Genomic DNA, 25,460 nt, shown 5'->3' on the forward strand with positions numbered 1-25,460 from the left:
TTTCTCGGCATCGATCTTGTAATTGGCTGTGATGTACTTCTTGATTGCCTGCAACGATGAACCACCACGTTCCTTCAGGCTTTTGATAGCAGCATTAACCATATCGGCTGTTGGCGGATGAGTTGGCTTCACTCGTGGTTTTTTCGATGCAGCAGAAGCAGCTTTGCTCTTCTTTGCAGCCGGAGATGAGGTGGCTGGGGAGCAGCTTCGGTCACAGCAGTATCGGCCATTTTAATAAATGTTTTGTTTGATTTCGATTTGAAAGCGTAAAATTTGTACACGATTTGCGTATAATTCATTCGAAAAATGCACTGCCAATGTGGTACTGACAAAACATTAGTCCCTCACGGAAACAACATCATGTCCGTATAACACGATACAAACTTTGTACAAAGTAGTCCAACCGTACACGATTGCAGGAATTGTTAATTATTTTAGGGAAAAGCCGAAAGCCTTTCGGGATTTTGTGATGGATTTTGAAAAGTTCGACATTCTAATCTTAATCGTGAAGCCATCCGATCGTCGAAAGCTAGTCAATGTCGCATGGAAATCGAGTGGCGTTATTGCAGACGTGCAATCGGAACTTCGAATGTTAATTTTTTAAAGAAGTCAAATTAATGACCTATCGGGACCCAGCGATTGCCCACAGTGGTTTTAGGCAGCCCTGGAGTTACATGCATCGAATGCAGTAACAAAATCCGCATGCAATTGGCTGTGTGTAGAAAAATTTAATGGTTTTAAGGGGCACTACATTCTCTAGATTTTATGGCGCTGACCCAACACTCTTTCCAATTTCAATTTAATTAATTATTTTCATTTGGACCCTCTGTGGCGTCCGGACATTTCTCTAATCCTCGTCCATGGTCATTTTAACTTTTTCAACCACTTTCGATCCATAGAAAATATTCATTCCGACATACAAAGCACAAGCCACACCAGACATTCACGAGCCACCACTTACAAGAAGTTTTGTTCGATTTTTATGACGGTTAACGCCTTCGTCTAGAACTGTGTGTCTAGGAAATGTTTTCACCCTGATTGAGTAATCAGTAAAATGACCACAAACAATAATGGTGCGCCATGAAATTCGAACGGAAAGTGATGCAGCCAAAGCCACATATAGCTTCCACACAACATACATTGAATGTGATTACAGTGCTTTTGAATTTCTCATGCACACACCATTGTTCACTAACCCTGTTGACGGATGCCCAATATATCAATGATCGTAATTCCAGGTTAGTTTTGACTGTCCTATATATATTTCAAGATCTGTTCAGAACGAGAGAGACTGAAAATAAATTCAAAAATAAACATGCATCGCAGCTCTAACGGAGACTGTGATCTTATCTAAAATTTATTTCTATAAACGGGGGATTGTGTGGATGAGCGACATTGCATTCGAACTTTGTCTGTGTCCCATCACTACGGAATAAAGAAACTGTCTAATCAATAGCCTCAACGACCATCATAATAATCATAATAATATCAAAATGAATGGCTCCATTACAGTTAGATAAAAAGGTGGAGAAACAAAGTATTGCGACTGGTGTTGTTCTGTTTCTATTCGGTTTTGTGTGTGTGTATTATTATTGAATTCGAATTGATTTCAAATGTTTTCGTAAATGAAATGGTGGCTCTGAAAAGAGCCGTTTGTTTTGATGTCGGAGATTTCAATGTGAAACCATTTTTTAAAAATCAATTTACTTGGAGCTGGTATATTTGGTGACGGCTTTTGTGCCTTCACTGACAGCGTGCTTGGCCAATTCACCAGGCAACAACAGACGAACAGCGGTTTGAATTTCCCGACTGGTGATGGTCGATCGTTTGTTGTAGTGAGCCAAACGAGATGCTTCGGCAGCAATGCGTTCGAAAATATCATTAACGAAACTGTTCATGATACTCATGGCTTTGCTCGAAATACCAGTGTCTGGATGCACTTGCTTCAACACTTTGTAGATGTAGATGGCATAAGATTCCTTACGCTTGCGTTTCTTCTTCTTGTCGCCTTTCGAAATGTTCTTTTGTGCCTTGCCGGCCTTCTTTGCAGCTTTTCCGCTTGTCTTTGGTGGCATGTTTACTCAACGATATACTCAGTGAAACTGTCAATACTGCCGCATTCGTACGTCGCTTTTATATTCACTTTTGTTCAACGAGATGGCTCCGCCCATTCATCCATATGGTTGAATAAACGTGCATATAACGGCCTTACGCGTACATTCAGTATCATTCAGTCGTTCAGTTTCGTGCTGTAAACAAGTAAATTAAAAAAAATCTAAAAATGTCTGGCCGTGGTAAAGGTGGAAAAGTTAAGGGAAAGGCAAAGTCTCGTTCGAACCGTGCCGGATTACAGTTTCCAGTCGGTCGTATTCATCGATTATTACGCAAAGGCAACTATGCCGAACGTGTCGGTGCTGGTGCTCCAGTTTATTTGGCAGCTGTGATGGAATATTTGGCTGCTGAAGTATTGGAATTGGCTGGTAACGCAGCTCGTGACAACAAAAAGACCAGAATCATTCCACGTCATTTACAGTTGGCCATCCGCAACGACGAAGAATTGAACAAGTTGTTGTCGGGCGTAACCATTGCCCAAGGTGGTGTTCTGCCCAACATTCAGGCAGTTTTGTTGCCGAAAAAGACCGAAAAGAAGGCTTAAATGCCCTGTGTACTGGAAACATCGAGTATACCTACAAAACGCCCTTTTAAGGGCGACCAAAAAATTGACGAAAAACAATTGAATCATTCGATAGAATAATACGAAAACAAAACAGTTTGCAGTGTTCCTTTTCCTCAGCTATAATTTTTAAGTTGCTGACAACGACCGCATAACGCGAAAAGGGAGGAGGAGGGTATAGTATAATGAGGACATTCAAGTTAATATGTGGCGCAAATCGCATGGCCTAGAAAATTTCAGATTTGTTATTGTCACCTTATTAAGTCAGACGCGCTGTTCTGTGTACAAATTTTGAATGGGTCTCTTCAATCGTTGTTTGTTTGTGTTTCGATGTTAATACGAGCATTTCTCTTACACACTAATTTCCCTACTTTTAGTGCTGTTATTAGAGCCCAATCGAAAACAAAACATTCGGGCGTCATTCGAAATTCTATTTCTTGTTACATTATGTTCCCCACAATCTTATTCATCTAATCTGTCAGCAGTGCATTTACTACACGAACCAATTTTGTATTATTATGTTTGGAAGTGAGTATCGAATCGTTTTTATTTATGATTTTGGCGGCCCTGAAAAGGGCCATTTTAAGAGCGTCATTTGGGATCTTTTAACGCAGAATTAACCTCCGAAACCGTACAATGTACGTCCCTGTCGTTTCAAGGCATAAACGACATCCATGGCTGTTACGGTCTTGCGTTTAGCATGTTCCGTGTAGGTGACTGCATCTCGGATAACATTTTCCAAGAAAACTTTCAGAACACCACGGGTTTCTTCGTAGATCAAACCAGAAATACGTTTGACACCACCACGACGAGCCAATCGACGAATGGCTGGTTTCGTAATACCTTGGATGTTATCACGCAAAACTTTGCGATGACGCTTGGCGCCTCCTTTTCCCAAACCTTTACCACCTTTACCGCGTCCAGTCATTTTTCTATTTTATTTTTTATTAGAACTGTTCAACACAACGACCAAATCGATACTGAATGTTTTGCAAGCGGTACGCACTCTTTTATATACACTTCTCCCCTCCACTTGCATTTTCCGTTTTTCGGCTAAAATGTGCAATTTCCACCCAAATTTCGATTTTTCTCGATTTTCTATTTGCTGTCGACCAAATTAAGGAAAATCAAAAAGAAAATTTTCCGATTCATGTCGACAAAGTTGGGAAAATGCAAACATTCTGTGCCATACAACGAGTCTACGAAATGATATAAATAGAGGGGAATGTGTTGCGCTCTCTTCATTCTGTTTCTGATCGTTGACAAGTAAACAACAATTTAAAAAAAAATGGCCCGTACAAAGCAAACTGCACGTAAATCGACCGGTGGCAAAGCACCACGTAAACAATTGGCCACCAAGGCTGCACGTAAAAGTGCACCAGCAACTGGTGGAGTTAAGAAGCCACATCGTTATCGTCCTGGTACCGTTGCATTGCGAGAAATTCGTCGCTACCAAAAGAGCACCGAATTGTTGATTCGTAAATTGCCTTTCCAACGGCTCGTTCGTGAAATCGCTCAAGATTTCAAGACCGATTTACGTTTCCAAAGTTCGGCTGTTATGGCTCTACAGGAGGCCAGCGAAGCTTATTTGGTCGGTCTGTTCGAAGACACCAATTTGTGCGCAATCCATGCCAAGCGAGTTACCATCATGCCAAAGGATATCCAATTGGCCAGACGTATTCGTGGTGAACGTGCTTAAGATGTAAAGTCACGACGACATCATCCTACAATCAAAATCGGTCCTTTTCAGGACCAACAAATTCGTAACGAAAAACGATACGTTCATTTCCAGTATAACAATAATACAAAAACCATTCAAACTTCTTTATGTGCAGATATTTCAAATTTCATTCTATGACCGTAGGGAGTAAAATCTTTGTGTTCGAAAATCAGGAAATTAGCCGATGTGATGCTCGATAGACATGCAGTGATTATAGTCCTAAATTAATTGCATGACGAGGCTACGTAATAAATAATAGGTCTTTGTGTTCGAAAATCAGCCCAACAATTTAATTATGTGATGTTCGTCGATAGGCAGGCAGAGTGATTAGTCCTAAATTAATTGCATGACGAGCTTACGTCATAATGAGTTAGTTGTACGAGAACCTTCTGATTCTCAACATTTTCAATTTCGTTAACGAACGAGTCAACAAAAAATTGTTATTTTATGACAGATTCTGTGCGGCGGTAGTTATATGTATATAGTTTCGAGGTAAATTGTGTATTATTAATCGAAACGGATTGCACGTTTTCGTTAGAAATTTGGTAGCCCTAATAAGGGCTGTGTTTCAATGCAATTGGATCATTGCAATTTATAATTGGCGAAAATTCCCGTGAATTTAGGAATTTACTTCTTTTTTGGTGCAGCTGCCTTCTTTGGTGCTGCTTTCTTGGCTGGAGCTGCCTTCTTGGGTTTTGGTGTTTTTGGCTTTTTAGCGGCAGCTTTCGGTTTCGTTGACTTTTCTTTTGGGACTTTTGGTGCCTTCACGGAGCCAGCCTTCTTTGCTGCTTTAGCTGGTGCTGCAGCTTTCTTCTTCTTTTCAGCACTTTTGGCTGCAGGCTTCTTCTTAGCTGGAGATGCAGCTTTCTTGGCTTTCGGTTTCTTTTCACCGGTTGCTGCTTTAGCTTTCTTGGGCTTGGCAGCGGCTTTCTTCGGTGCCGATTCGGACTTTGCTTTTGCAACAGTAGCAGAAAGTTTGAATGAACCAGATGCACCCTTGCCTTTGGTTTGAATCAATTTGCCACCGGTAACGGCACTCTTCAGGTATTTCTTGATGAATGGCGATAGTTTCTCGGCATCGATCTTGTAATTGGCTGTGATGTACTTCTTGATTGCCTGCAACGATGAACCACCACGTTCCTTCAGGCTTTTGATAGCAGCATTAACCATATCGGCTGTTGGCGGATGAGTTGGCTTCACTCGTGGTTTTTTCGATGCAGCAGAAGCAGCTTTGCTCTTCTTTGCAGCCGGAGATGAGGTGGCTGGGGGAGCAGCTTCGGCCACAGCAGTATCGGCCATTTTAATAAATGTTTTGTTTGATTTCGATTTGAAAGCGTAAAATTTGTACACGATTTGCGTATAATTCATTCGAAAAATGCACTGCCAATGTGGTACTGACAAAACATTAGTCCCTCACGGAAACAACATCATGTCCGTATAACACGATACAAAACTTTGTACAAAGTAGTCCAACCGTACACGATTGCAGGAATTGTTAATTATTTTAGGGAAAGCCGAAAGCCTTTCGGGATTTTGTGATGGATTTGAAAAGTCGACATTCTAATCTTAATCGTGAAGCCATCCGATCGTCGAAAGCTAGTCAATGTCGCATGGAAATCGAGTGCGTTATTGCAGACGTGCAATCGGAACTTCGAATGTTAATTTTTTAAAGAAGTCAAATTAATGACCTATCGGGACCCAGCGATTGCCCACAGTGGTTTTAGGCAGCCCTGGAGTTACATGCATCGAATGCAGTAACAAAATCCGCATGCAATTGGCTGTGTGTGGAAAAATTTAATGGTTTTAAGGGGCACTACATTCTCTAGATTTTATGGCGCTGACCCAACACTCTTTCCAATTTCAATTTAATTAATTATTTTCATTTGGACCCTCTGCGGCCGTTCGGACATTTCTCTAATCCTCGTCCATGGTCATTTCAACTTTTTCACCATTTTCGATCCATAGAAAATATTCATTCCGACATACAAAGCACAAGCACACCAGACATTCACGAGCCACCACTTACAAGAAGTTTTGTTCGATTTTTATGACGGTTAACGCCTTCGTCTAGAACTGTGTGTCTAGGAAATGTTTTCACCCTGATTGAGTAATCAGTAAAATGACCACAAACAATAATGGTGCGCCATGAAATTCGAACGGAAAGTGATGCAGCCAAAGCCACATATAGCTTCCACACAACATACATTGAATGTGAGTTACAGTGCTTTTGAATTTCTCATGCACACACCATTGTTCACTAACCCTGTTGACGGATGCCCAATATATCAATGATCGTAATTCCAGGTTAGTTTTGACTGTCCTATATATATTTCAAGATCTGTTCAGAACGAGAGAGACTGAAAATAAATTCAAAACTAAACATGCATCGCAGCTCTAACGGAGAGAGTGATCTTATCTAAAATTTATTTCTATAAACGGGAGATTGTGTGGATGAGCGACATTGCATTCGAACTTTGTCTGTGTCCCATCACTACGGAATAAAGAAACTGTCTGATCAATAGCCTAAACTCAACGACCATCATAATAATCATAATAATATCAAAATCAGCTCCATTACAGTTAGATAAAAAGGTGGAGAAACAAAGTATTGCGACTGGTGTTGTTCTGTTTCTATTCGGTTTTGTGTGTGTGTATTATTATTGAATTCGAATTGATTTCAAATGTTTTTCGTAAATGAAATGGTGGCTCTGAAAAGAGCCGTTTGTTTTGATGTCGGAGATTTCAATGTGAAACCATTTTTTAAAAATCAATTTACTTGGAGCTGGTATATTTGGTGACGGCTTTTGTGCCTTCACTGACAGCGTGCTTGGCCAATTCACCAGGCAACAACAGACGAACAGCGGTTTGAATTTCCCGACTGGTGATGGTCGATCGTTTGTTGTAGTGAGCCAAACGAGATGCTTCGGCAGCAATGCGTTCGAAAATATCATTAACGAAACTGTTCATGATACTCATGGCTTTGCTCGAAATACCAGTGTCTGGATGCACTTGCTTCAACACTTTGTAGATGTAGATGGCATAAGATTCCTTACGCTTGCGTTTCTTCTTCTTGTCGCCTTTCGAAATGTTCTTTTGTGCCTTGCCGGCCTTCTTTGCAGCTTTTCCGCTTGTCTTTGGTGGCATGTTTACTCAACGATATACTCAGTGAAACTGTCAATACTGCCGCATTCGTACGTCGCTTTTATATTCACTTTTGTTCAACGAGATGGCTCCGCCCATTCATCCATATGGTTGAATAAACGTGCATATAACGGCCTTACGCGTACATTCAGTATCATTCAGTCGTTCAGTTTCGTGCTGTAAACAAGTAAATTAAAAAAAATCTAAAAATGTCTGGCCGTGGTAAAGGTGGAAAAGTTAAGGGAAAGGCAAAGTCTCGTTCGAACCGTGCCGGATTACAGTTTCCAGTCGGTCGTATTCATCGATTATTACGCAAAGGCAACTATGCCGAACGTGTCGGTGCTGGTGCTCCAGTTTATTTGGCAGCTGTGATGGAATATTTGGCTGCTGAAGTATTGGAATTGGCTGGTAACGCAGCTCGTGACAACAAAAAGACCAGAATCATTCCACGTCATTTACAGTTGGCCATCCGCAACGACGAAGAATTGAACAAGTTGTTGTCGGGCGTAACCATTGCCCAAGGTGGTGTTCTGCCCAACATTCAGGCAGTTTTGTTGCCGAAAAAGACCGAAAAGAAGGCTTAAATGCCCTGTGTACTGGAAACATCGAGTATACCTACAAAACGCCCTTTTAAGGGCGACCAAAAAATTGACGAAAAACAATTGAATCATTCGATAGAATAATACGAAAACAAAACAGTTTGCAGTGTTCCTTTTCCTCAGCTATAATTTTTAAGTTGCTGACAACGACCGCATAACGCGAAAAGGGAGGAGGAGGGTATAGTATAATGAGGACATTCAAGTTAATATGTGGCGCAAATCGCATGGCCTAGAAAATTTCAGATTTGTTATTGTCACCTTATTAAGTCAGACGCGCTGTTCTGTGTACAAATTTTGAATGGGTCTCTTCAATCGTTGTTTGTTTGTGTTTCGATGTTAATACGAGCATTTCTCTTACACACTAATTTCCCTACTTTTAGTGCTGTTATTAGAGCCCAATCGAAAACAAAACATTCGGGCGTCATTCGAAATTCTATTTCTTGTTACATTATGTTCCCCACCATCTTATTCATCTAATCTGTCAGCAGTGCATTTACTACACGAACCAATTTTGTATTATTATGTTTGGAAGTGATTATCGAATCGTTTTTATTTATGATTTTGGCGGCCCTGAAAAGGGCCATTTTAAGAGCGTCATTTGGGATCTTTTAACGCAGAATTAACCTCCGAAACCGTACAATGTACGTCCCTGTCGTTTCAAGGCATAAACGACATCCATGGCTGTTACAGTCTTGCGTTTAGCATGTTCCGTGTAGGTGACTGCATCTCGGATAACATTTTCCAAGAAAACTTTCAGAACACCACGGGTTTCTTCGTAGATCAAACCAGAAATACGTTTGACACCACCACGACGAGCCAATCGACGAATGGCTGGTTTCGTAATACCTTGGATGTTATCACGCAAAACTTTGCGATGACGCTTGGCGCCTCCTTTTCCCAAACCTTTACCACCTTTACCGCGTCCAGTCATTTTTCTATTTTATTTTTTATTCGAACTGTTCAACACAACGACCAAATCGATACTGAATGTTTTGCAAGCGGTACGCACTCTTTTATATACACTTCTCCCCTCCACTTGCATTTTCCGTTTTTCGGCTAAAATGTGCAATTTCCACCCAAATTTCGATTTTTCTCGATTTTCTATTTGCTGTCGACCAAATTAAGGAAAATCAAAAAGAAAATTTTCCGATTCATGTCGACAAAGTTGGGAAAATGCAAACATTCTGTGCCATACAACGAGTCTACGAAATGATATAAATAGAGGGGAATGTGTTGCGCTCTCTTCATTCTGTTTCTGATCGTTGACAAGTAAACAACAATTTAAAAAAAAATGGCCCGTACAAAGCAAACTGCACGTAAATCGACCGGTGGCAAAGCACCACGTAAACAATTGGCCACCAAGGCTGCACGTAAAAGTGCACCAGCAACTGGTGGAGTTAAGAAGCCACATCGTTATCGTCCTGGTACCGTTGCATTGCGAGAAATTCGTCGCTACCAAAAGAGCACCGAATTGTTGATTCGTAAATTGCCTTTCCAACGGCTCGTTCGTGAAATCGCTCAAGATTTCAAGACCGATTTACGTTTCCAAAGTTCGGCTGTTATGGCTCTACAGGAGGCCAGCGAAGCTTATTTGGTCGGTCTGTTCGAAGACACCAATTTGTGCGCAATCCATGCCAAGCGAGTTACCATCATGCCAAAGGATATCCAATTGGCCAGACGTATTCGTGGTGAACGTGCTTAAGATGTAAAGTCACGACGACATCATCCTACAATCAAAATCGGTCCTTTTCAGGACCAACAAATTCGTAACGAAAAACGATACGTTCATTTCCAGTGTAACAATAATACAAAAACCATTCAAACTTCTTTATGTGCAGATATTTCAAATTTCATTCTATGACCGTAGAAAGTAAAATCTTTGTGTTCGAAAATCAGGAAATTAGCCGATGTGATGCTCGATAGACATGCAGTGATTATAGTCCTAAATTAATTGCATGACGAGGCTACGTAATAAATAATAGGTCTTTGTGTTCGAAAATCAGCCCAACATTTTAATTATGTGATGTTCGTCGATAGGCAGGCAGAGTGATTAGTCCTAAATTAATTGCATGACGAGCTTACGTCATAATGAGTTAGTTGTACGAGAACCTTCTGATTCTCAACATTTTCAATTTCGTTAACGAACGAGTCAACAAAAAATTGTTATTTTCTGACAGATTCTGTGCGGCGGTAGTTATATGTATATAGTTTCGAGGTAAATTGTGTATTATTAATCGAAACGGATTGCACGTTTTCGTTAGAAATTTGGTAGCCCTAATAAGGGCTGTGTTTCAATGCAATTGGATCATTGCAATTTATAATTGGCGAAAATTCCCGTGAATTTAGGAATTTACTTCTTTTTTGGTGCAGCTGCCTTCTTTGGTGCTGCTTTCTTGGCTGGAGCTGCCTTCTTGGGTTTTGGTGTTTTTGGCTTTTTAGCGGCAGCTTTCGGTTTCGTTGACTTTTCTTTTGGGGCTTTTGGTGCCTTCACGGAGCCAGCCTTCTTTGCTGCTTTAGCTGGTGCTGCAGCTTTCTTCTTCTTTTCAGCACTTTTGGCTGCAGGCTTCTTCTTAGCTGGAGATGCAGCTTTCTTGGCTTTCGGTTTCTTTTCACCGGTTGCTGCTTTAGCTTTCTTGGGCTTGGCAGCGGCTTTCTTCGGTGCCGATTCGGACTTTGCTTTTGCAACAGTAGCAGAAAGTTTGAATGAACCAGATGCACCCTTGCCTTTGGTTTGAATCAATTTGCCACCGGTAACGGCACTCTTCAGGTATTTCTTGATGAATGGCGATAGTTTCTCGGCATCGATCTTGTAATTGGCTGTGATGTACTTCTTGATTGCCTGCAACGATGAACCACCACGTTCCTTCAGGCTTTTGATAGCAGCATTAACCATATCGGCTGTTGGCGGATGAGTTGGCTTCACTCGTGGTTTTTTCGATGCAGCAGAAGCAGCTTTGCTCTTCTTTGCAGCCGGAGATGAGGTGGCTGGGGGAGCAGCTTCGGTCACAGCAGTATCGGCCATTTTAATAAATGTTTTGTTTGATTTCGATTTGAAAGCGTAAAATTTGTACACGATTTGCGTATAATTCATTCGAAAAATGCACTGCCAATGTGGTACTGACAAAACATTAGTCCCTCACGGAAACAACATCATGTCCGTATAACACGATACAAAACTTTGTACAAAGTAGCCCAACCGTACACGATTGCAGGAATTGTTAATTATTTTAGGGAAAGCCGAAAGCCTTTCGGGATTTTGTGATGGATTTGAAAAGTCGACATTCTAATCTTAATCGTGAAGCCATCCGATCGTCGAAAGCTAGTCAATGTCGCATGGAAATCGAGTGCGTTATTGCAGACGTGCAATCGGAACTTCGAATGTTAATTTTTTAAAGAAGTCAAATTAATGACCTATCGGGACCCAGCGATTGCCCACAGTGGTTTTAGGCAGCCCTGGAGTTACATGCATCGAATGCAGTAACAAAATCCGCATGCAATTGGCTGTGTGTAGAAAAATTTAATGGTTTTAAGGGGCACTACATTCTCTAGATTTTATGGCGCTGACCCAACACTCTTTCCAATTTCAATTTAATTAATTATTTTCATTTGGACCCTCTGCGGCCGTTCGGACATTTCTCTAATCCTCGTCCATGGTCATTTCAACTTTTTCACCATTTTCGATCCATAGAAAATATTCATTCCGACATACAAAGCACAAGCACACCAGACATTCACGAGCCACCACTTACAAGAAGTTTTGTTCGATTTTTATGACGGTTAACGCCTTCGTCTAGAACTGTGTGTCTAGGAAATGTTTTCACCCTGATTGAGTAATCAGTAAAATGACCACAAACAATAATGGTGCGCCATGAAATTCGAACGGAAAGTGATGCAGCCAAAGCCACATATAGCTTCCACACAACATACATTGAATGTGAGTTACAGTGCTTTTGAATTTCTCATGCACACACCATTGTTCACTAACCCTGTTGACGGATGCCCAATATATCAATGATCGTAATTCCAGGTTAGTTTTGACTGTCCTATATATATTTCAAGATCTGTTCAGAACGAGAGAGACTGAAAATAAATTCAAAAATAAACATGCATCGCAGCTCTAACGGAGACTGTGATCTTATCTAAAATTTATTTCTATAAACGGGGGATTGTGTGGATGAGCGACATTGCATTCGAACTTTGTCTGTGTCCCATCACTACGGAATAAAGAAACTGTCTGATCAATAGCCTAAACTCAACGACCATCATAATAATCATAATAATATCAAAATCAGCTCCATTACAGTTAGATAAAAAGGTGGAGAAACAAAGTATTGCGACTGGTGTTGTTCTATTTCTATTCGGTTTTCTGTGTGTGTATTATTATTGAATTCGAATTGATTTCAAATGTTTTTCGTAAATGAAATGGTGGCTCTGAAAAGAGCCGTTTGTTTTGATGTCGGAGATTTCAATGTGAAACCATTTTTTTTTTTAAATCAATTTACTTGGAGCTGGTATATTTGGTGACGGCTTTTGTGCCTTCACTGACAGCGTGCTTGGCCAATTCACCAGGCAACAACAGACGAACAGCGGTTTGAATTTCCCGACTGGTGATGGTCGATCGTTTGTTGTAGTGAGCCAAACGAGATGCTTCGGCAGCAATGCGTTCGAAAATATCATTAACGAAACTGTTCATGATACTCATGGCTTTGCTCGAAATACCAGTGTCTGGGTGCACTTGCTTCAACACTTTGTAGATGTAGATGGCATAAGATTCCTTACGCTTGCGTTTCTTCTTCTTGTCGCCTTTCGAAATGTTCTTTTGTGCCTTGCCGGCCTTCTTCGCAGCTTTTCCGCTTGTCTTTGGTGGCATGTTTACTCAACGATATACTCAGTGAAACTGTCAATACTGCCGCATTCGTGCGTCGCTTTTATATTCACTTTTGTTCAACGAGATGGCTCCGCCCATTCATCCATATGGTTGAATAAACGTGCATATAAAGACAGTAGACGAGTACATTCAGTATCATTCAGTCGTTCAGTTTCGTGCTGTAAACAAGTAAATTAAAAAAAATCTAAAAATGTCTGGCCGTGGTAAAGGTGGAAAAGTTAAGGGAAAGGCAAAGTCTCGTTCGAACCGTGCCGGATTACAGTTTCCAGTCGGTCGTATTCATCGATTATTACGCAAAGGCAACTATGCCGAACGTGTCGGTGCTGGTGCTCCAGTTTATTTGGCAGCTGTGATGGAATATTTGGCTGCTGAAGTATTGGAATTGGCTGGTAACGCAGCTCGTGACAACAAAAAGACCAGAATCATTCCACGTCATTTACAGTTGGCCATCCGCAACGACGAAGAATTGAACAAGTTGTTGTCGGGCGTAACCATTGCCCAAGGTGGTGTTCTGCCCAACATTCAGGCAGTTTTGTTGCCGAAAAAGACCGAAAAGAAGGCTTAAATGCCCTGTGTACTGGAAACATCGAGTATACCTACAAAACGCCCTTTTAAGGGCGACCAAAAAATTGACGAAAAACAATTGAATCATTCGATAGAATAATACGAAAACAAAACAGTTTGCAGTGTTCCTTTTCCTCAGCTATAATTTTTAAGTTGCTGACAACGACCGCATAACGCGAAAAGGGAGGGTATACTATAATGAGGACATTCAAGTTAATATGTGGCGCAAATCGCATGGCCTAGAAAATTTCAGATTTGTTATTGTCACCTTATTAAGTCAGACGCGCTGTTCTGTGTACAAATTTTGAATGGGTCTCTTCAATCGTTGTTTGTTTGTGTTTCGATGTTAATACGAGCTACGAGCATTTCTCTTACACACTAATTTCCCTACTTTTAGTTCCATTATTAGAGCCCAATCGAAAGCAAAACATTCGCGAGTCATTCGAAATTCTATTTCTTGCTACAACATTATGTTCCCCACAATCTTATCCATCTAATCTGTCAGCAGTGCATTTACTACACGAAACAATTTTGTATTATTATGTTTGGAAGTGAGTATCGAATCGTTTTTATTTATGATTTTGGCGGCCCTGAAAAGGGCCATTTTAAGAGCGTCATTTGGGATCTTTTAACGCAGAATTAACCTCCGAAACCGTACAATGTACGTCCCTGTCGTTTCAAGGCATAAACGACATCCATGGCTGTTACAGTCTTGCGTTTAGCATGTTCCGTGTATGTGACTGCATCTCGGATAACATTTTCCAAGAAAACTTTCAGAACACCACGGGTTTCTTCGTAGATCAAACCAGAAATACGTTTGACACCACCACGACGAGCCAATCGACGAATGGCTGGTTTCGTAATACCTTGGATGTTATCACGCAAAACTTTGCGATGACGCTTGGCGCCTCCTTTTCCCAAACCTTTACCACCTTTACCGCGTCCAGTCATTTTTCTATTTTATTTTTTATTCGAACTGTTCAACACAACGACCAAATCGATACTGAATGTTTTGCAAGCGGTACGCACTCTTTTATATACACTTCTCCCCTCCACTTGCATTTTCCGTTTTTCGGCTAAAATGTGCAATTTCCACCCAAATTTCGATTTTTCTCGATTTTCTATTTGCTGTCGACCAAATTAAGGAAAATCAAAAAGAAAATTTTCCGATTCATGTCGACAAAGTTGGGAAAATGCAAACATTCTGTGCCATACAACGAGTCTACGAAATGATATAAATAGAGGGGAATGTGTTGCGCTCCCTTCATTCTGTTTCTGATCGTTGACAAGTAAACAACAATTTAATAAAAAAAATGGCTCGTACAAAGCAAACTGCACGTAAATCGACCGGTGGCAAAGCACCACGTAAACAATTGGCCACCAAGGCTGCACGTAAAAGTGCACCAGCAACTGGTGGAGTTAAGAAGCCACATCGTTATCGTCCTGGTACCGTTGCATTGCGAGAAATTCGTCGCTACCAAAAGAGCACCGAATTGTTGATTCGTAAATTGCCTTTCCAACGGCTCGTTCGTGAAATCGCTCAAGATTTCAAGACCGATTTACGTTTCCAAAGTTCGGCTGTTATGGCTCTACAGGAGGCCAGCGAAGCTTATTTGGTCGGTCTGTTCGAAGACACCAATTTGTGCGCAATCCATGCCAAGCGAGTTACCATCATGCCAAAGGATATCCAATTGGCCAGACGTATTCGTGGTGAACGTGCTTAAGATGTAAAGTCACGACGACATCATCCTACAATCAAAATCGGTCCTTTTCAGGACCAACAAATTCGTAACGAAAAACGATACGTTCATTTCCAGTATAACAATAATACAAAAACCATTCAAACTTCTTTATGTGCAGATATTTCAAATTTCATTCTATGACCGTAGGGAGTAAAATCTTTGTGTTCGAAAATCAGGAAATTAGCCGATGTGATGCTCGATAGACATGCAGTGATTATAGTCCTAAATTAATTGCATGACGAGGCTACGTAATAAATAATAGGTCTTTGTGTTCGAAAATCAGCCCAACATTTTAATTATGTGATGTTCGTCGATAGGCAGGCAGAGTGATTAGTCCTAAATTAATTGCATGACGAGCTTACGTCATAGTGAGTTAGTTGTACGAGAACCTTCTGATTCTCAACATTTTCAATTTCGTTAACGAACGAGTCAACAAAAAATTGTTATTTTATGACAGATTCTGTGCGGCGGTAGTTATATGTATATAGTTTCGAGGTAAATTGTGTATTATTAATCGAAACGGATTGCACGTTTTCGTTAGAAATTTGGTAGCCCTAATAAGGGCTGTGTTTCAATGCAATTGGATCATTGCAATTTATAATTGGCGAAAATTCCCGTGAATTTAGGAATTTACTTCTTTTTTGGTGCAGCTGCCTTCTTTGGTGCTGCTTTCTTGGCTGGAGCTGCCTTCTTGGGTTTTGGTGTTTTTGGCTTTTTAGCGGCAGCTTTCGGTTTCGTTGACTTTTCTTTTGGGGCTTTTGGTGCCTTCACGGAGCCAGCCTTCTTTGCTGCTTTAGCTGGTGCTGCAGCTTTCTTCTTCTTTTCAGCACTTTTGGCTGCAGGCTTCTTCTTAGCTGGAGATGCAGCTTTCTTGGCTTTCGGTTTCTTTTCACCGGTTGCTGCTTTAGCTTTCTTGGGCTTGGCAGCGGCTTTCTTCGGTGCCGATTCGGACTTTGCTTTTGCAACAGTAGCAGAAAGTTTGAATGAACCAGATGCACCCTTGCCTTTGGTTTGAATCAATTTGCCACCGGTAACGGCACTCTTCAGGTATTTCTTGATGAATGGCGATAGTTTCTCGGCATCGATCTTGTAATTGGCTGTGATGTACTTCTTGATTGCCTGCAACGATGAACCACCACGTTCCTTCAGGCTTTTGATAGCAGCATTAACCATATCGGCTGTTGGCGGATGAGTTGGCTTCACTCGTGGTTTTTTCGATGCAGCAGAAGCAGCTTTGCTCTTCTTTGCAGCCGGAGATGAGGTGGCTGGGGGAGCAGCTTCGGTCACAGCAGTATCGGCCATTTTAATAAATGTTTTGTTTGATTTCGATTTGAAAGCGTAAAATTTGTACACGATTTGCGTATAATTCATTCGAAAAATGCACTGCCAATGTGGTACTGACAAAACATTAGTCCCTCACGGAAACAACATCATGTCCGTATAACACGATACAAAACTTTGTACAAAGTAGTCCAACCGTACACGATTGCAGGAATTGTTAATTATTTTAGGGAAAGCCGAAAGCCTTTCGGGATTTTGTGATGGATTTGAAAAGTCGACATTCTAATCTTAATCGTGAAGCCATCCGATCGTCGAAAGCTAGTCAATGTCGCATGGAAATCGAGTGCGTTATTGCAGACGTGCAATCGGAACTTCGAATGTTAATTTTTTAAAGAAGTCAAATTAATGACCTATCGGGACCCAGCGATTGCCCACAGTGGTTTTAGGCAGCCCTGGAGTTACATGCATCGAATGCAGTAACAAAATCCGCATGCAATTGGCTGTGTGTAGAAAAATTTAATGGTTTTAAGGGGCACTACATTCTCTAGATTTTATGGCGCTGACCCAACACTCTTTCCAATTTCAATTTAATTAATTATTTTCATTTGGACCCTCTGTGGCCGTCCGGACATTTCTCTAATCCTCGTCCATGGTCATTTTAACTTTTTCACCACTTTCGATCCATAGAAAATATTCATTCCGACATACAAAGCACAAGCACACCAGACATTCACGAGCCACCACTTACAAGAAGTTTTGTTCGATTTTTATGACGGTTAACGCCTTCGTCTAGAACTGTGTGTCTAGGAAATGTTTTCACCCTGATTGAGTAATCAGTAAAATGACCACAAACAATAATGGTGCGCCATGAAATTCGAACGGAAAGTGATGCAGCCAAAGCCACATATAGCTTCCACACAACATACATTGAATGTGAGTTACAGTGCTTTTGAATTTCTCATGCACACACCATTGTTCACTAACCCTGTTGACGGATGCCCAATATATCAATGATCGTAATTCCAGGTTAGTTTTGACTGTCCTATATATATTTCAAGATCTGTTCAGAACGAGAGAGACTGAAAATAAATTCAAAAATAAACATGCATCGCAGCTCTAACGGAGACTGTGATCTTATCTAAAATTTATTTCTATAAACGGGGGATTGTGTGGATGAGCGACATTGCATTCGAACTTTGTCTGTGTCCCATCACTACGGAATAAAGAAACTGTCTAATCAATAGCCTCAACGACCATCATAATAATCATAATAATATCAAAATGAATGGCTCCATTACAGTTAGATAAAAAGGTGGAGAAACAAAGTATTGCGACTGGTGTTGTTCTGTTTCTATTCGGTTTTGTGTGTGTGTATTATTATTGAATTCGAATTGATTTCAAATGTTTTTCGTAAATGAAATGGTGGCTCTGAAAAGAGCCGTTTGTTTTGATGTCGGAGATTTCAATGTGAAACCATTTTTTAAAAATCAATTTACTTGGAGCTGGTATATTTGGTGACGGCTTTTGTGCCTTCACTGACAGCGTGCTTGGCCAATTCACCAGGCAACAACAGACGAACAGCGGTTTGAATTTCCCGACTGGTGATGGTCGATCGTTTGTTGTAGTGAGCCAAACGAGATGCTTCGGCAGCAATGCGTTCGAAAATATCATTAACGAAACTGTTCATGATACTCATGGCTTTGCTCGAAATACCAGTGTCTGGATGCACTTGCTTCAACACTTTGTAGATGTAGATGGCATAAGATTCCTTACGCTTGCGTTTCTTCTTCTTGTCGCCTTTCGAAATGTTCTTTTGTGCCTTGCCGGCCTTCTTTGCAGCTTTTCCGCTTGTCTTTGGTGGCATGTTTACTCAACGATATACTCAGTGAAACTGTCAATACTGCCGCATTCGTACGTCGCTTTTATATTCACTTTTGTTCAACGAGATGGCTCCGCCCATTCATCCATATGGTTGAATAAACGTGCATATAACGGCCTTACGCGTACATTCAGTATCATTCAGTCGTTCAGTTTCGTGCTGTAAACAAGTAAATTAAAAAAAATCTAAAAATGTCTGGCCGTGGTAAAGGTGGAAAAGTTAAGGGAAAGGCAAAGTCTCGTTCGAACCGTGCCGGATTACAGTTTCCAGTCGGTCGTATTCATCGATTATTACGCAAAGGCAACTATGCCGAACGTGTCGGTGCTGGTGCTCCAGTTTATTTGGCAGCTGTGATGGAATATTTGGCTGCTGAAGTATTGGAATTGGCTGGTAACGCAGCTCGTGACAACAAAAAGACCAGAATCATTCCACGTCATTTACAGTTGGCCATCCGCAACGACGAAGAATTGAACAAGTTGTTGTCGGGCGTAACCATTGCCCAAGGTGGTGTTCTGCCCAACATTCAGGCAGTTTTGTTGCCGAAAAAGACCGAAAAGAAGGCTTAAATGCCCTGTGTACTGGAAACATCGAGTATACCTACAAAACGCCCTTTTAAGGGCGACCAAAAAATTGACGAAAAACAATTGAATCATTCGATAGAATAATACGAAAACAAAACAGTTTGCAGTGTTCCTTTTCCTCAGCTATAATTTTTAAGTTGCTGACAACGACCGCATAACGCGAAAAGGGAGGAGGAGGGTATAGTATAATGAGGACATTCAAGTTAATATGTGGCGCAAATCGCATGGCCTAGAAAATTTCAGATTTGTTATTGTCACCTTATTAAGTCAGACGCGCTGTTCTGTGTACAAATTTTGAATGGGTCTCTTCAATCGTTGTTTGTTTGTGTTTCGATGTTAATACGAGCATTTCTCTTACACACTAATTTCCCTACTTTTAGTGCTGTTATTAGAGCCCAATCGAAAACAAAACATTCGGGCGTCATTCGAAATTCTATTTCTTGTTACATTATGTTCCCCACAATCTTATTCATCTAATCTGTCAGCAGTGCATTTACTACACGAACCAATTTTGTATTATTATGTTTGGAAGTGAGTATCGAATCGTTTTTATTTATGATTTTGGCGGCCCTGAAAAGGGCCATTTTAAGAGCGTCATTTGGGATCTTTTAACGCAGAATTAACCTCCGAAACCGTACAATGTACGTCCCTGTCGTTTCAAGGCATAAACGACATCCATGGCTGTTACGGTCTTGCGTTTAGCATGTTCCGTGTAGGTGACTGCATCTCGGATAACATTTTCCAAGAAAACTTTCAGAACACCACGGGTTTCTTCGTAGATCAAACCAGAAATACGTTTGACACCACCACGACGAGCCAATCGACGAATGGCTGGTTTCGTAATACCTTGGATGTTATCACGCAAAACTTTGCGATGACGCTTGGCGCCTCCTTTTCCCAAACCTTTACCACCTTTACCGCGTCCAGTCATTTTTCTATTTTATTTTTTATTAGAACTGTTCAACACAACGACCAAATCGATACTGAATGTTTTGCAAGCGGTACGCACTCTTTTATATACACTTCTCCCCTCCACTTGCATTTTCCGTTTTTCGGCTAAAATGTGCAATTTCCACCCAAATTTCGATTTTTCTCGATTTTCTATTTGCTGTCGACCAAATTAAGGAAAATCAAAAAGAAAATTTTCCGATTCATGTCGACAAAGTTGGGAAAATGCAAACATTCTGTGCCATACAACGAGTCTACGAAATGATATAAATAGAGGGGAATGTGTTGCGCTCTCTTCATTCTGTTTCTGATCGTTGACAAGTAAACAACAATTTAAAAAAAAATGGCCCGTACAAAGCAAACTGCACGTAAATCGACCGGTGGCAAAGCACCACGTAAACAATTGGCCACCAAGGCTGCACGTAAAAGTGCACCAGCAACTGGTGGAGTTAAGAAGCCACATCGTTATCGTCCTGGTACCGTTGCATTGCGAGAAATTCGTCGCTACCAAAAGAGCACCGAATTGTTGATTCGTAAATTGCCTTTCCAACGGCTCGTTCGTGAAATCGCTCAAGATTTCAAGACCGATTTACGTTTCCAAAGTTCGGCTGTTATGGCTCTACAGGAGGCCAGCGAAGCTTATTTGGTCGGTCTGTTCGAAGACACCAATTTGTGCGCAATCCATGCCAAGCGAGTTACCATCATGCCAAAGGATATCCAATTGGCCAGACGTATTCGTGGTGAACGTGCTTAAGATGTAAAGTCACGACGACATCATCCTACAATCAAAATCGGTCCTTTTCAGGACCAACAAATTCGTAACGAAAAACGATACGTTCATTTCCAGTATAACAATAATACAAAAACCATTCAAACTTCTTTATGTGCAGATATTTCAAATTTCATTCTATGACCGTAGGGAGTAAAATCTTTGTGTTCGAAAATCAGGAAATTAGCCGATGTGATGCTCGATAGACATGCAGTGATTATAGTCCTAAATTAATTGCATGACGAGGCTACGTAATAAATAATAGGTCTTTGTGTTCGAAAATCAGCCCAACAATTTAATTATGTGATGTTCGTCGATAGGCAGGCAGAGTGATTAGTCCTAAATTAATTGCATGACGAGCTTACGTCATAATGAGTTAGTTGTACGAGAACCTTCTGATTCTCAACATTTTCAATTTCGTTAACGAACGAGTCAACAAAAAATTGTTATTTTATGACAGATTCTGTGCGGCGGTAGTTATATGTATATAGTTTCGAGGTAAATTGTGTATTATTAATCGAAACGGATTGCACGTTTTCGTTAGAAATTTGGTAGCCCTAATAAGGGCTGTGTTTCAATGCAATTGGATCATTGCAATTTATAATTGGCGAAAATTCCCGTGAATTTAGGAATTTACTTCTTTTTTGGTGCAGCTGCCTTCTTTGGTGCTGCTTTCTTGGCTGGAGCTGCCTTCTTGGGTTTTGGTGTTTTTGGCTTTTTAGCGGCAGCTTTCGGTTTCGTTGACTTTTCTTTTGGGACTTTTGGTGCCTTCACGGAGCCAGCCTTCTTTGCTGCTTTAGCTGGTGCTGCAGCTTTCTTCTTCTTTTCAGCACTTTTGGCTGCAGGCTTCTTCTTAGCTGGAGATGCAGCTTTCTTGGCTTTCGGTTTCTTTTCACCGGTTGCTGCTTTAGCTTTCTTGGGCTTGGCAGCGGCTTTCTTCGGTGCCGATTCGGACTTTGCTTTTGCAACAGTAGCAGAAAGTTTGAATGAACCAGATGCACCCTTGCCTTTGGTTTGAATCAATTTGCCACCGGTAACGGCACTCTTCAGGTATTTCTTGATGAATGGCGATAGTTTCTCGGCATCGATCTTGTAATTGGCTGTGATGTACTTCTTGATTGCCTGCAACGATGAACCACCACGTTCCTTCAGGCTTTTGATAGCAGCATTAACCATATCGGCTGTTGGCGGATGAGTTGGCTTCACTCGTGGTTTTTTCGATGCAGCAGAAGCAGCTTTGCTCTTCTTTGCAGCCGGAGATGAGGTGGCTGGGGAGCAGCTTCGGCCACAGCAGTATCGGCCATTTTAATAAATGTTTTGTTTGATTTCGATTTGAAAGCGTAAAATTTGTACACGATTTGCGTATAATTCATTCGAAAAATGCACTGCCAATGTGGTACTGACAAAACATTAGTCCCTCACGGAAACAACATCATGTCCGTATAACACGATACAAAACTTTGTACAAAGTAGTCCAACCGTACACGATTGCAGGAATTGTTAATTATTTTAGGGAAAGCCGAAAGCCTTTCGGGATTTTGTGATGGATTTGAAAAGTCGACATTCTAATCTTAATCGTGAAGCCATCCGATCGTCGAAAGCTAGTCAATGTCGCATGGAAATCGAGTGCGTTATTGCAGACGTGCAATCGGAACTTCGAATGTTAATTTTTTAAAGAAGTCAAATTAATGACCTATCGGGACCCAGCGATTGCCCACAGTGGTTTTAGGCAGCCCTGGAGTTACATGCATCGAATGCAGTAACAAAATCCGCATGCAATTGGCTGTGTGTGGAAAAATTTAATGGTTTTAAGGGGCACTACATTCTCTAGATTTTATGGCGCTGACCCAACACTCTTTCCAATTTCAATTTAATTAATTATTTTCATTTGGACCCTCTGCGGCCGTTCGGACATTTCTCTAATCCTCGTCCATGGTCATTTCAACTTTTTCACCATTTTCGATCCATAGAAAATATTCATTCCGACATACAAAGCACAAGCACACCAGACATTCACGAGCCACCACTTACAAGAAGTTTTGTTCGATTTTTATGACGGTTAACGCCTTCGTCTAGAACTGTGTGTCTAGGAAATGTTTTCACCCTGATTGAGTAATCAGTAAAATGACCACAAACAATAATGGTGCGCCATGAAATTCGAACGGAAAGTGATGCAGCCAAAGCCACATATAGCTTCCACACAACATACATTGAATGTGAGTTACAGTGCTTTTGAATTTCTCATGCACACACCATTGTTCACTAACCCTGTTGACGGATGCCCAATATATCAATGATCGTAATTCCAGGTTAGTTTTGACTGTCCTATATATATTTCAAGATCTGTTCAGAACGAGAGAGACTGAAAATAAATTCAAAACTAAACATGCATCGCAGCTCTAACGGAGAGAGTGATCTTATCTAAAATTTATTTCTATAAACGGGAGATTGTGTGGATGAGCGACATTGCATTCGAACTTTGTCTGTGTCCCATCACTACGGAATAAAGAAACTGTCTGATCAATAGCCTAAACTCAACGACCATCATAATAATCATAATAATATCAAAATCAGCTCCATTACAGTTAGATAAAAAGGTGGAGAAACAAAGTATTGCGACTGGTGTTGTTCTGTTTCTATTCGGTTTTGTGTGTGTGTATTATTATTGAATTCGAATTGATTTCAAATGTTTTTCGTAAATGAAATGGTGGCTCTGAAAAGAGCCGTTTGTTTTGATGTCGGAGATTTCAATGTGAAACCATTTTTTTAAAAATCAATTTACTTGGAGCTGGTATATTTGGTGACGGCTTTTGTGCCTTCACTGACAGCGTGCTTGGCCAATTCACCAGGCAACAACAGACGAACAGCGGTTTGAATTTCCCGACTGGTGATGGTCGATCGTTTGTTGTAGTGAGCCAAACGAGATGCTTCGGCAGCAATGCGTTCGAAAATATCATTAACGAAACTGTTCATGATACTCATGGCTTTGCTCGAAATACCAGTGTCTGGATGCACTTGCTTCAACACTTTGTAGATGTAGATGGCATAAGATTCCTTACGCTTGCGTTTCTTCTTCTTGTCGCCTTTCGAAATGTTCTTTTGTGCCTTGCCGGCCTTCTTTGCAGCTTTTCCGCTTGTCTTTGGTGGCATGTTTACTCAACGATATACTCAGTGAAACTGTCAATACTGCCGCATTCGTACGTCGCTTTTATATTCACTTTTGTTCAACGAGATGGCTCCGCCCATTCATCCATATGGTTGAATAAACGTGCATATAACGGCCTTACGCGTACATTCAGTATCATTCAGTCGTTCAGTTTCGTGCTGTAAACAAGTAAATTAAAAAAAATCTAAAAATGTCTGGCCGTGGTAAAGGTGGAAAAGTTAAGGGAAAGGCAAAGTCTCGTTCGAACCGTGCCGGATTACAGTTTCCAGTCGGTCGTATTCATCGATTATTACGCAAAGGCAACTATGCCGAACGTGTCGGTGCTGGTGCTCCAGTTTATTTGGCAGCTGTGATGGAATATTTGGCTGCTGAAGTATTGGAATTGGCTGGTAACGCAGCTCGTGACAACAAAAAGACCAGAATCATTCCACGTCATTTACAGTTGGCCATCCGCAACGACGAAGAATTGAACAAGTTGTTGTCGGGCGTAACCATTGCCCAAGGTGGTGTTCTGCCCAACATTCAGGCAGTTTTGTTGCCGAAAAAGACCGAAAAGAAGGCTTAAATGCCCTGTGTACTGGAAACATCGAGTATACCTACAAAACGCCCTTTTAAGGGCGACCAAAAAATTGACGAAAAACAATTGAATCATTCGATAGAATAATACGAAAACAAAACAGTTTGCAGTGTTCCTTTTCCTCAGCTATAATTTTTAAGTTGCTGACAACGACCGCATAACGCGAAAAGGGAGGAGGAGGGTATACGTATAATGAGGACATTCAAGTTAATATGTGGCGCAAATCGCATGGCCTAGAAAATTTCAGATTTGTTATTGTCACCTTATTAAGTCAGACGCGCTGTTCTGTGTACAAATTTTGAATGGGTCTCTTCAATCGTTGTTTGTTTGTGTTCGATGTTAATACGAGCATTTCTCTTACACACTAATTTCCCTACTTTTAGTGCTGTTATTAGAGCCCAATCGAAAACAAAACATTCGGGCGTCATTCGAAATTCTATTTCTTGTTACATTATGTTCCCCACCATCTTATTCATCTAATCTGTCAGCAGTGCATTTACTACACGAACCAATTTTGTATTATTATGTTTGGAAGTGATTATCGAATCGTTTTTATTTATGATTTTGGCGGGCCCTGAAAAGGGCCATTTTAAGAGCGTCATTTGGGATCTTTTAACGCAGAATTAACCTCCGAAACCGTACAATGTACGTCCCTGTCGTTTCAAGGCATAAACGACATCCATGGCTGTTACGAGTCTTGCGTTTAGCATGTTCCGTGTAGGTGACTGCATCTCGGATAACATTTTCCAAGAAAACTTTCAGAACACCACGGGTTTCTTCGTAGATCAAACCAGAAATACGTTTGACACCACCACGACGAGCCAATCGACGAATGGCTGGTTTCGTAATACCTTGGATGTTATCACGCAAAACTTTGCGATGACGCTTGGCGCCTCCTTTTCCCAAACCTTTACCACCTTTACGCGTCCAG

General features: G+C 41.0%; 20 protein-coding genes across 20 annotated transcripts; 7 read left to right on the forward strand and 13 right to left on the reverse strand.

The window, feature by feature from the left end:
- Positions 1 to 1,637: 1,637 nt before the first annotated feature.
- LOC119077548 (histone H2B-like) lies at positions 1,638 to 2,114 on the reverse strand. The gene has a single exon (XM_037184757.1). The coding sequence runs from the start codon at positions 2,073 to 2,075 to the stop codon at positions 1,704 to 1,706; it is 372 nt and encodes a 123-aa protein (XP_037040652.1). The 5' UTR covers positions 2,076 to 2,114; the 3' UTR covers positions 1,638 to 1,703.
- Positions 2,115 to 2,222: 108 nt separating this feature from the next.
- On the forward strand, positions 2,223 to 2,713 carry LOC119077547 (histone H2A). Its single transcript, XM_037184756.1, has one exon. It carries the CDS (start codon positions 2,282 to 2,284, stop codon positions 2,654 to 2,656), a length of 375 nt encoding a protein of 124 aa, XP_037040651.1. The 5' UTR covers positions 2,223 to 2,281; the 3' UTR covers positions 2,657 to 2,713.
- A 522-nt stretch (positions 2,714 to 3,235) lies between these two features.
- On the reverse strand, positions 3,236 to 3,642 carry LOC119077572 (histone H4). The gene has a single exon (XM_037184782.1). The coding sequence runs from the start codon at positions 3,600 to 3,602 to the stop codon at positions 3,291 to 3,293; it is 312 nt and encodes a 103-aa protein (XP_037040677.1). The 5' UTR covers positions 3,603 to 3,642; the 3' UTR covers positions 3,236 to 3,290.
- A 290-nt stretch (positions 3,643 to 3,932) lies between these two features.
- LOC119077546 lies at positions 3,933 to 9,897 on the forward strand. Its single transcript, XM_037184755.1, has 4 exons — positions 3,933 to 4,371; positions 5,042 to 5,368; positions 7,764 to 8,080; positions 9,420 to 9,897. The coding sequence occupies exons 1-4, from the start codon at positions 3,963 to 3,965 to the stop codon at positions 9,834 to 9,836; spliced, it is 1,470 nt and encodes a 489-aa protein (XP_037040650.1). The 5' UTR covers positions 3,933 to 3,962; the 3' UTR covers positions 9,837 to 9,897.
- LOC119077569 (histone H1-like) lies at positions 4,946 to 5,746 on the reverse strand. Its single transcript, XM_037184779.1, has one exon. It carries the CDS (start codon positions 5,691 to 5,693, stop codon positions 5,022 to 5,024), a length of 672 nt encoding a protein of 223 aa, XP_037040674.1. The 5' UTR covers positions 5,694 to 5,746; the 3' UTR covers positions 4,946 to 5,021.
- Positions 7,101 to 7,577, reverse strand: LOC119077571 (histone H2B-like). Its single transcript, XM_037184781.1, has one exon. The coding sequence runs from the start codon at positions 7,536 to 7,538 to the stop codon at positions 7,167 to 7,169; it is 372 nt and encodes a 123-aa protein (XP_037040676.1). The 5' UTR covers positions 7,539 to 7,577; the 3' UTR covers positions 7,101 to 7,166.
- Positions 7,686 to 8,176, forward strand: LOC119077570 (histone H2A). Its single transcript, XM_037184780.1, has one exon. The coding sequence runs from the start codon at positions 7,745 to 7,747 to the stop codon at positions 8,117 to 8,119; it is 375 nt and encodes a 124-aa protein (XP_037040675.1). The 5' UTR covers positions 7,686 to 7,744; the 3' UTR covers positions 8,120 to 8,176.
- On the reverse strand, positions 8,699 to 9,133 carry LOC119077573 (histone H4). The gene has a single exon (XM_037184784.1). It carries the CDS (start codon positions 9,063 to 9,065, stop codon positions 8,754 to 8,756), a length of 312 nt encoding a protein of 103 aa, XP_037040679.1. The 5' UTR covers positions 9,066 to 9,133; the 3' UTR covers positions 8,699 to 8,753.
- A 511-nt stretch (positions 9,898 to 10,408) lies between the features above and the next one.
- Positions 10,409 to 11,209, reverse strand: LOC119077550 (histone H1-like). The gene has a single exon (XM_037184760.1). The coding sequence runs from the start codon at positions 11,154 to 11,156 to the stop codon at positions 10,485 to 10,487; it is 672 nt and encodes a 223-aa protein (XP_037040655.1). The 5' UTR covers positions 11,157 to 11,209; the 3' UTR covers positions 10,409 to 10,484.
- Positions 11,210 to 12,557: 1,348 nt separating this feature from the next.
- LOC119077552 (histone H2B-like) lies at positions 12,558 to 13,047 on the reverse strand. The gene has a single exon (XM_037184762.1). The coding sequence runs from the start codon at positions 13,002 to 13,004 to the stop codon at positions 12,633 to 12,635; it is 372 nt and encodes a 123-aa protein (XP_037040657.1). The 5' UTR covers positions 13,005 to 13,047; the 3' UTR covers positions 12,558 to 12,632.
- A 106-nt stretch (positions 13,048 to 13,153) lies between these two features.
- On the forward strand, positions 13,154 to 13,644 carry LOC119077549 (histone H2A). Its single transcript, XM_037184759.1, has one exon. The coding sequence runs from the start codon at positions 13,213 to 13,215 to the stop codon at positions 13,585 to 13,587; it is 375 nt and encodes a 124-aa protein (XP_037040654.1). The 5' UTR covers positions 13,154 to 13,212; the 3' UTR covers positions 13,588 to 13,644.
- A 526-nt stretch (positions 13,645 to 14,170) lies between these two features.
- LOC119077565 (histone H4) lies at positions 14,171 to 14,606 on the reverse strand. The gene has a single exon (XM_037184775.1). The coding sequence runs from the start codon at positions 14,535 to 14,537 to the stop codon at positions 14,226 to 14,228; it is 312 nt and encodes a 103-aa protein (XP_037040670.1). The 5' UTR covers positions 14,538 to 14,606; the 3' UTR covers positions 14,171 to 14,225.
- A 250-nt stretch (positions 14,607 to 14,856) lies between these two features.
- On the forward strand, positions 14,857 to 20,832 carry LOC119077566. The gene is made up of 4 exons (XM_037184776.1): positions 14,857 to 15,308; positions 15,979 to 16,305; positions 18,699 to 19,015; positions 20,361 to 20,832. Exons 1-4 carry the CDS (start codon positions 14,900 to 14,902, stop codon positions 20,769 to 20,771), a joined length of 1,464 nt encoding a protein of 487 aa, XP_037040671.1. The 5' UTR covers positions 14,857 to 14,899; the 3' UTR covers positions 20,772 to 20,832.
- On the reverse strand, positions 15,883 to 16,687 carry LOC119077554 (histone H1-like). Its single transcript, XM_037184764.1, has one exon. The coding sequence runs from the start codon at positions 16,628 to 16,630 to the stop codon at positions 15,959 to 15,961; it is 672 nt and encodes a 223-aa protein (XP_037040659.1). The 5' UTR covers positions 16,631 to 16,687; the 3' UTR covers positions 15,883 to 15,958.
- On the reverse strand, positions 18,036 to 18,512 carry LOC119077560 (histone H2B-like). The gene has a single exon (XM_037184771.1). It carries the CDS (start codon positions 18,471 to 18,473, stop codon positions 18,102 to 18,104), a length of 372 nt encoding a protein of 123 aa, XP_037040666.1. The 5' UTR covers positions 18,474 to 18,512; the 3' UTR covers positions 18,036 to 18,101.
- LOC119077557 (histone H2A) lies at positions 18,621 to 19,111 on the forward strand. The gene has a single exon (XM_037184768.1). The coding sequence runs from the start codon at positions 18,680 to 18,682 to the stop codon at positions 19,052 to 19,054; it is 375 nt and encodes a 124-aa protein (XP_037040663.1). The 5' UTR covers positions 18,621 to 18,679; the 3' UTR covers positions 19,055 to 19,111.
- On the reverse strand, positions 19,634 to 20,040 carry LOC119077562 (histone H4). The gene has a single exon (XM_037184773.1). The coding sequence runs from the start codon at positions 19,998 to 20,000 to the stop codon at positions 19,689 to 19,691; it is 312 nt and encodes a 103-aa protein (XP_037040668.1). The 5' UTR covers positions 20,001 to 20,040; the 3' UTR covers positions 19,634 to 19,688.
- Positions 20,833 to 21,343: 511 nt separating the features above from the next.
- On the reverse strand, positions 21,344 to 22,054 carry LOC119077556 (histone H1-like). Its single transcript, XM_037184767.1, has one exon. The coding sequence runs from the start codon at positions 21,960 to 21,962 to the stop codon at positions 21,420 to 21,422; it is 543 nt and encodes a 180-aa protein (XP_037040662.1). The 5' UTR covers positions 21,963 to 22,054; the 3' UTR covers positions 21,344 to 21,419.
- A 1,504-nt stretch (positions 22,055 to 23,558) lies between these two features.
- LOC119077561 (histone H2B-like) lies at positions 23,559 to 23,976 on the reverse strand. The gene has a single exon (XM_037184772.1). The coding sequence runs from the start codon at positions 23,934 to 23,936 to the stop codon at positions 23,565 to 23,567; it is 372 nt and encodes a 123-aa protein (XP_037040667.1). The 5' UTR covers positions 23,937 to 23,976; the 3' UTR covers positions 23,559 to 23,564.
- A 107-nt stretch (positions 23,977 to 24,083) lies between these two features.
- LOC119077558 (histone H2A) lies at positions 24,084 to 24,574 on the forward strand. Its single transcript, XM_037184769.1, has one exon. It carries the CDS (start codon positions 24,143 to 24,145, stop codon positions 24,515 to 24,517), a length of 375 nt encoding a protein of 124 aa, XP_037040664.1. The 5' UTR covers positions 24,084 to 24,142; the 3' UTR covers positions 24,518 to 24,574.
- Positions 24,575 to 25,460: the final 886 nt, after the last annotated feature.

The sequence above is a fragment of the Bradysia coprophila genome, unplaced genomic scaffold (genome assembly GCF_014529535.1).
Source record: "Bradysia coprophila strain Holo2 unplaced genomic scaffold, BU_Bcop_v1 contig_239, whole genome shotgun sequence".
In the NCBI taxonomy this organism is placed as follows: Eukaryota; Metazoa; Arthropoda; class Insecta; order Diptera; family Sciaridae; genus Bradysia; species Bradysia coprophila.

Coding starts and splice junctions, on each gene's coding strand:
- LOC119077556 (XM_037184767.1), bottom strand. CDS start 21,962: ATGGTTAATGCTGCTATCAAAAGCCTGAAGGAACGTGGTGGTTCATCG.
- LOC119077548 (XM_037184757.1), bottom strand. CDS start 2,075: ATGCCACCAAAGACAAGCGGAAAAGCTGCAAAGAAGGCCGGCAAGGCA.
- LOC119077549 (XM_037184759.1), top strand. CDS start 13,213: ATGTCTGGCCGTGGTAAAGGTGGAAAAGTTAAGGGAAAGGCAAAGTCT.
- LOC119077552 (XM_037184762.1), bottom strand. CDS start 13,004: ATGCCACCAAAGACAAGCGGAAAAGCTGCGAAGAAGGCCGGCAAGGCA.
- LOC119077561 (XM_037184772.1), bottom strand. CDS start 23,936: ATGCCACCAAAGACAAGCGGAAAAGCTGCAAAGAAGGCCGGCAAGGCA.
- LOC119077560 (XM_037184771.1), bottom strand. CDS start 18,473: ATGCCACCAAAGACAAGCGGAAAAGCTGCAAAGAAGGCCGGCAAGGCA.
- LOC119077546 (XM_037184755.1), top strand. CDS start 3,963: ATGGCCCGTACAAAGCAAACTGCACGTAAATCGACCGGTGGCAAAGCA. Junction 5,369..7,763: donor TTTTGCAACAGTAGCAGAAA/GTTTGAATGAAC, acceptor GCCGTGGTAAAG/GTGGAAAAGTTAAGGGAAAG. Junction 8,081..9,419: donor GTGTTCTGCCCAACATTCAG/GCAGTTTTGTTG, acceptor ACAACAATTTAA/AAAAAAATGGCCCGTACAAA.
- LOC119077566 (XM_037184776.1), top strand. CDS start 14,900: ATGGCTCGTACAAAGCAAACTGCACGTAAATCGACCGGTGGCAAAGCA. Junction 16,306..18,698: donor TTTTGCAACAGTAGCAGAAA/GTTTGAATGAAC, acceptor GCCGTGGTAAAG/GTGGAAAAGTTAAGGGAAAG. Junction 19,016..20,360: donor GTGTTCTGCCCAACATTCAG/GCAGTTTTGTTG, acceptor ATTTAAAAAAAA/ATGGCCCGTACAAAGCAAAC.
- LOC119077554 (XM_037184764.1), bottom strand. CDS start 16,630: ATGGCCGATACTGCTGTGACCGAAGCTGCTCCCCCAGCCACCTCATCT.
- LOC119077562 (XM_037184773.1), bottom strand. CDS start 20,000: ATGACTGGACGCGGTAAAGGTGGTAAAGGTTTGGGAAAAGGAGGCGCC.
- LOC119077571 (XM_037184781.1), bottom strand. CDS start 7,538: ATGCCACCAAAGACAAGCGGAAAAGCTGCAAAGAAGGCCGGCAAGGCA.
- LOC119077570 (XM_037184780.1), top strand. CDS start 7,745: ATGTCTGGCCGTGGTAAAGGTGGAAAAGTTAAGGGAAAGGCAAAGTCT.
- LOC119077558 (XM_037184769.1), top strand. CDS start 24,143: ATGTCTGGCCGTGGTAAAGGTGGAAAAGTTAAGGGAAAGGCAAAGTCT.
- LOC119077572 (XM_037184782.1), bottom strand. CDS start 3,602: ATGACTGGACGCGGTAAAGGTGGTAAAGGTTTGGGAAAAGGAGGCGCC.
- LOC119077565 (XM_037184775.1), bottom strand. CDS start 14,537: ATGACTGGACGCGGTAAAGGTGGTAAAGGTTTGGGAAAAGGAGGCGCC.
- LOC119077550 (XM_037184760.1), bottom strand. CDS start 11,156: ATGGCCGATACTGCTGTGACCGAAGCTGCTCCCCCAGCCACCTCATCT.
- LOC119077557 (XM_037184768.1), top strand. CDS start 18,680: ATGTCTGGCCGTGGTAAAGGTGGAAAAGTTAAGGGAAAGGCAAAGTCT.
- LOC119077573 (XM_037184784.1), bottom strand. CDS start 9,065: ATGACTGGACGCGGTAAAGGTGGTAAAGGTTTGGGAAAAGGAGGCGCC.
- LOC119077569 (XM_037184779.1), bottom strand. CDS start 5,693: ATGGCCGATACTGCTGTGGCCGAAGCTGCTCCCCCAGCCACCTCATCT.
- LOC119077547 (XM_037184756.1), top strand. CDS start 2,282: ATGTCTGGCCGTGGTAAAGGTGGAAAAGTTAAGGGAAAGGCAAAGTCT.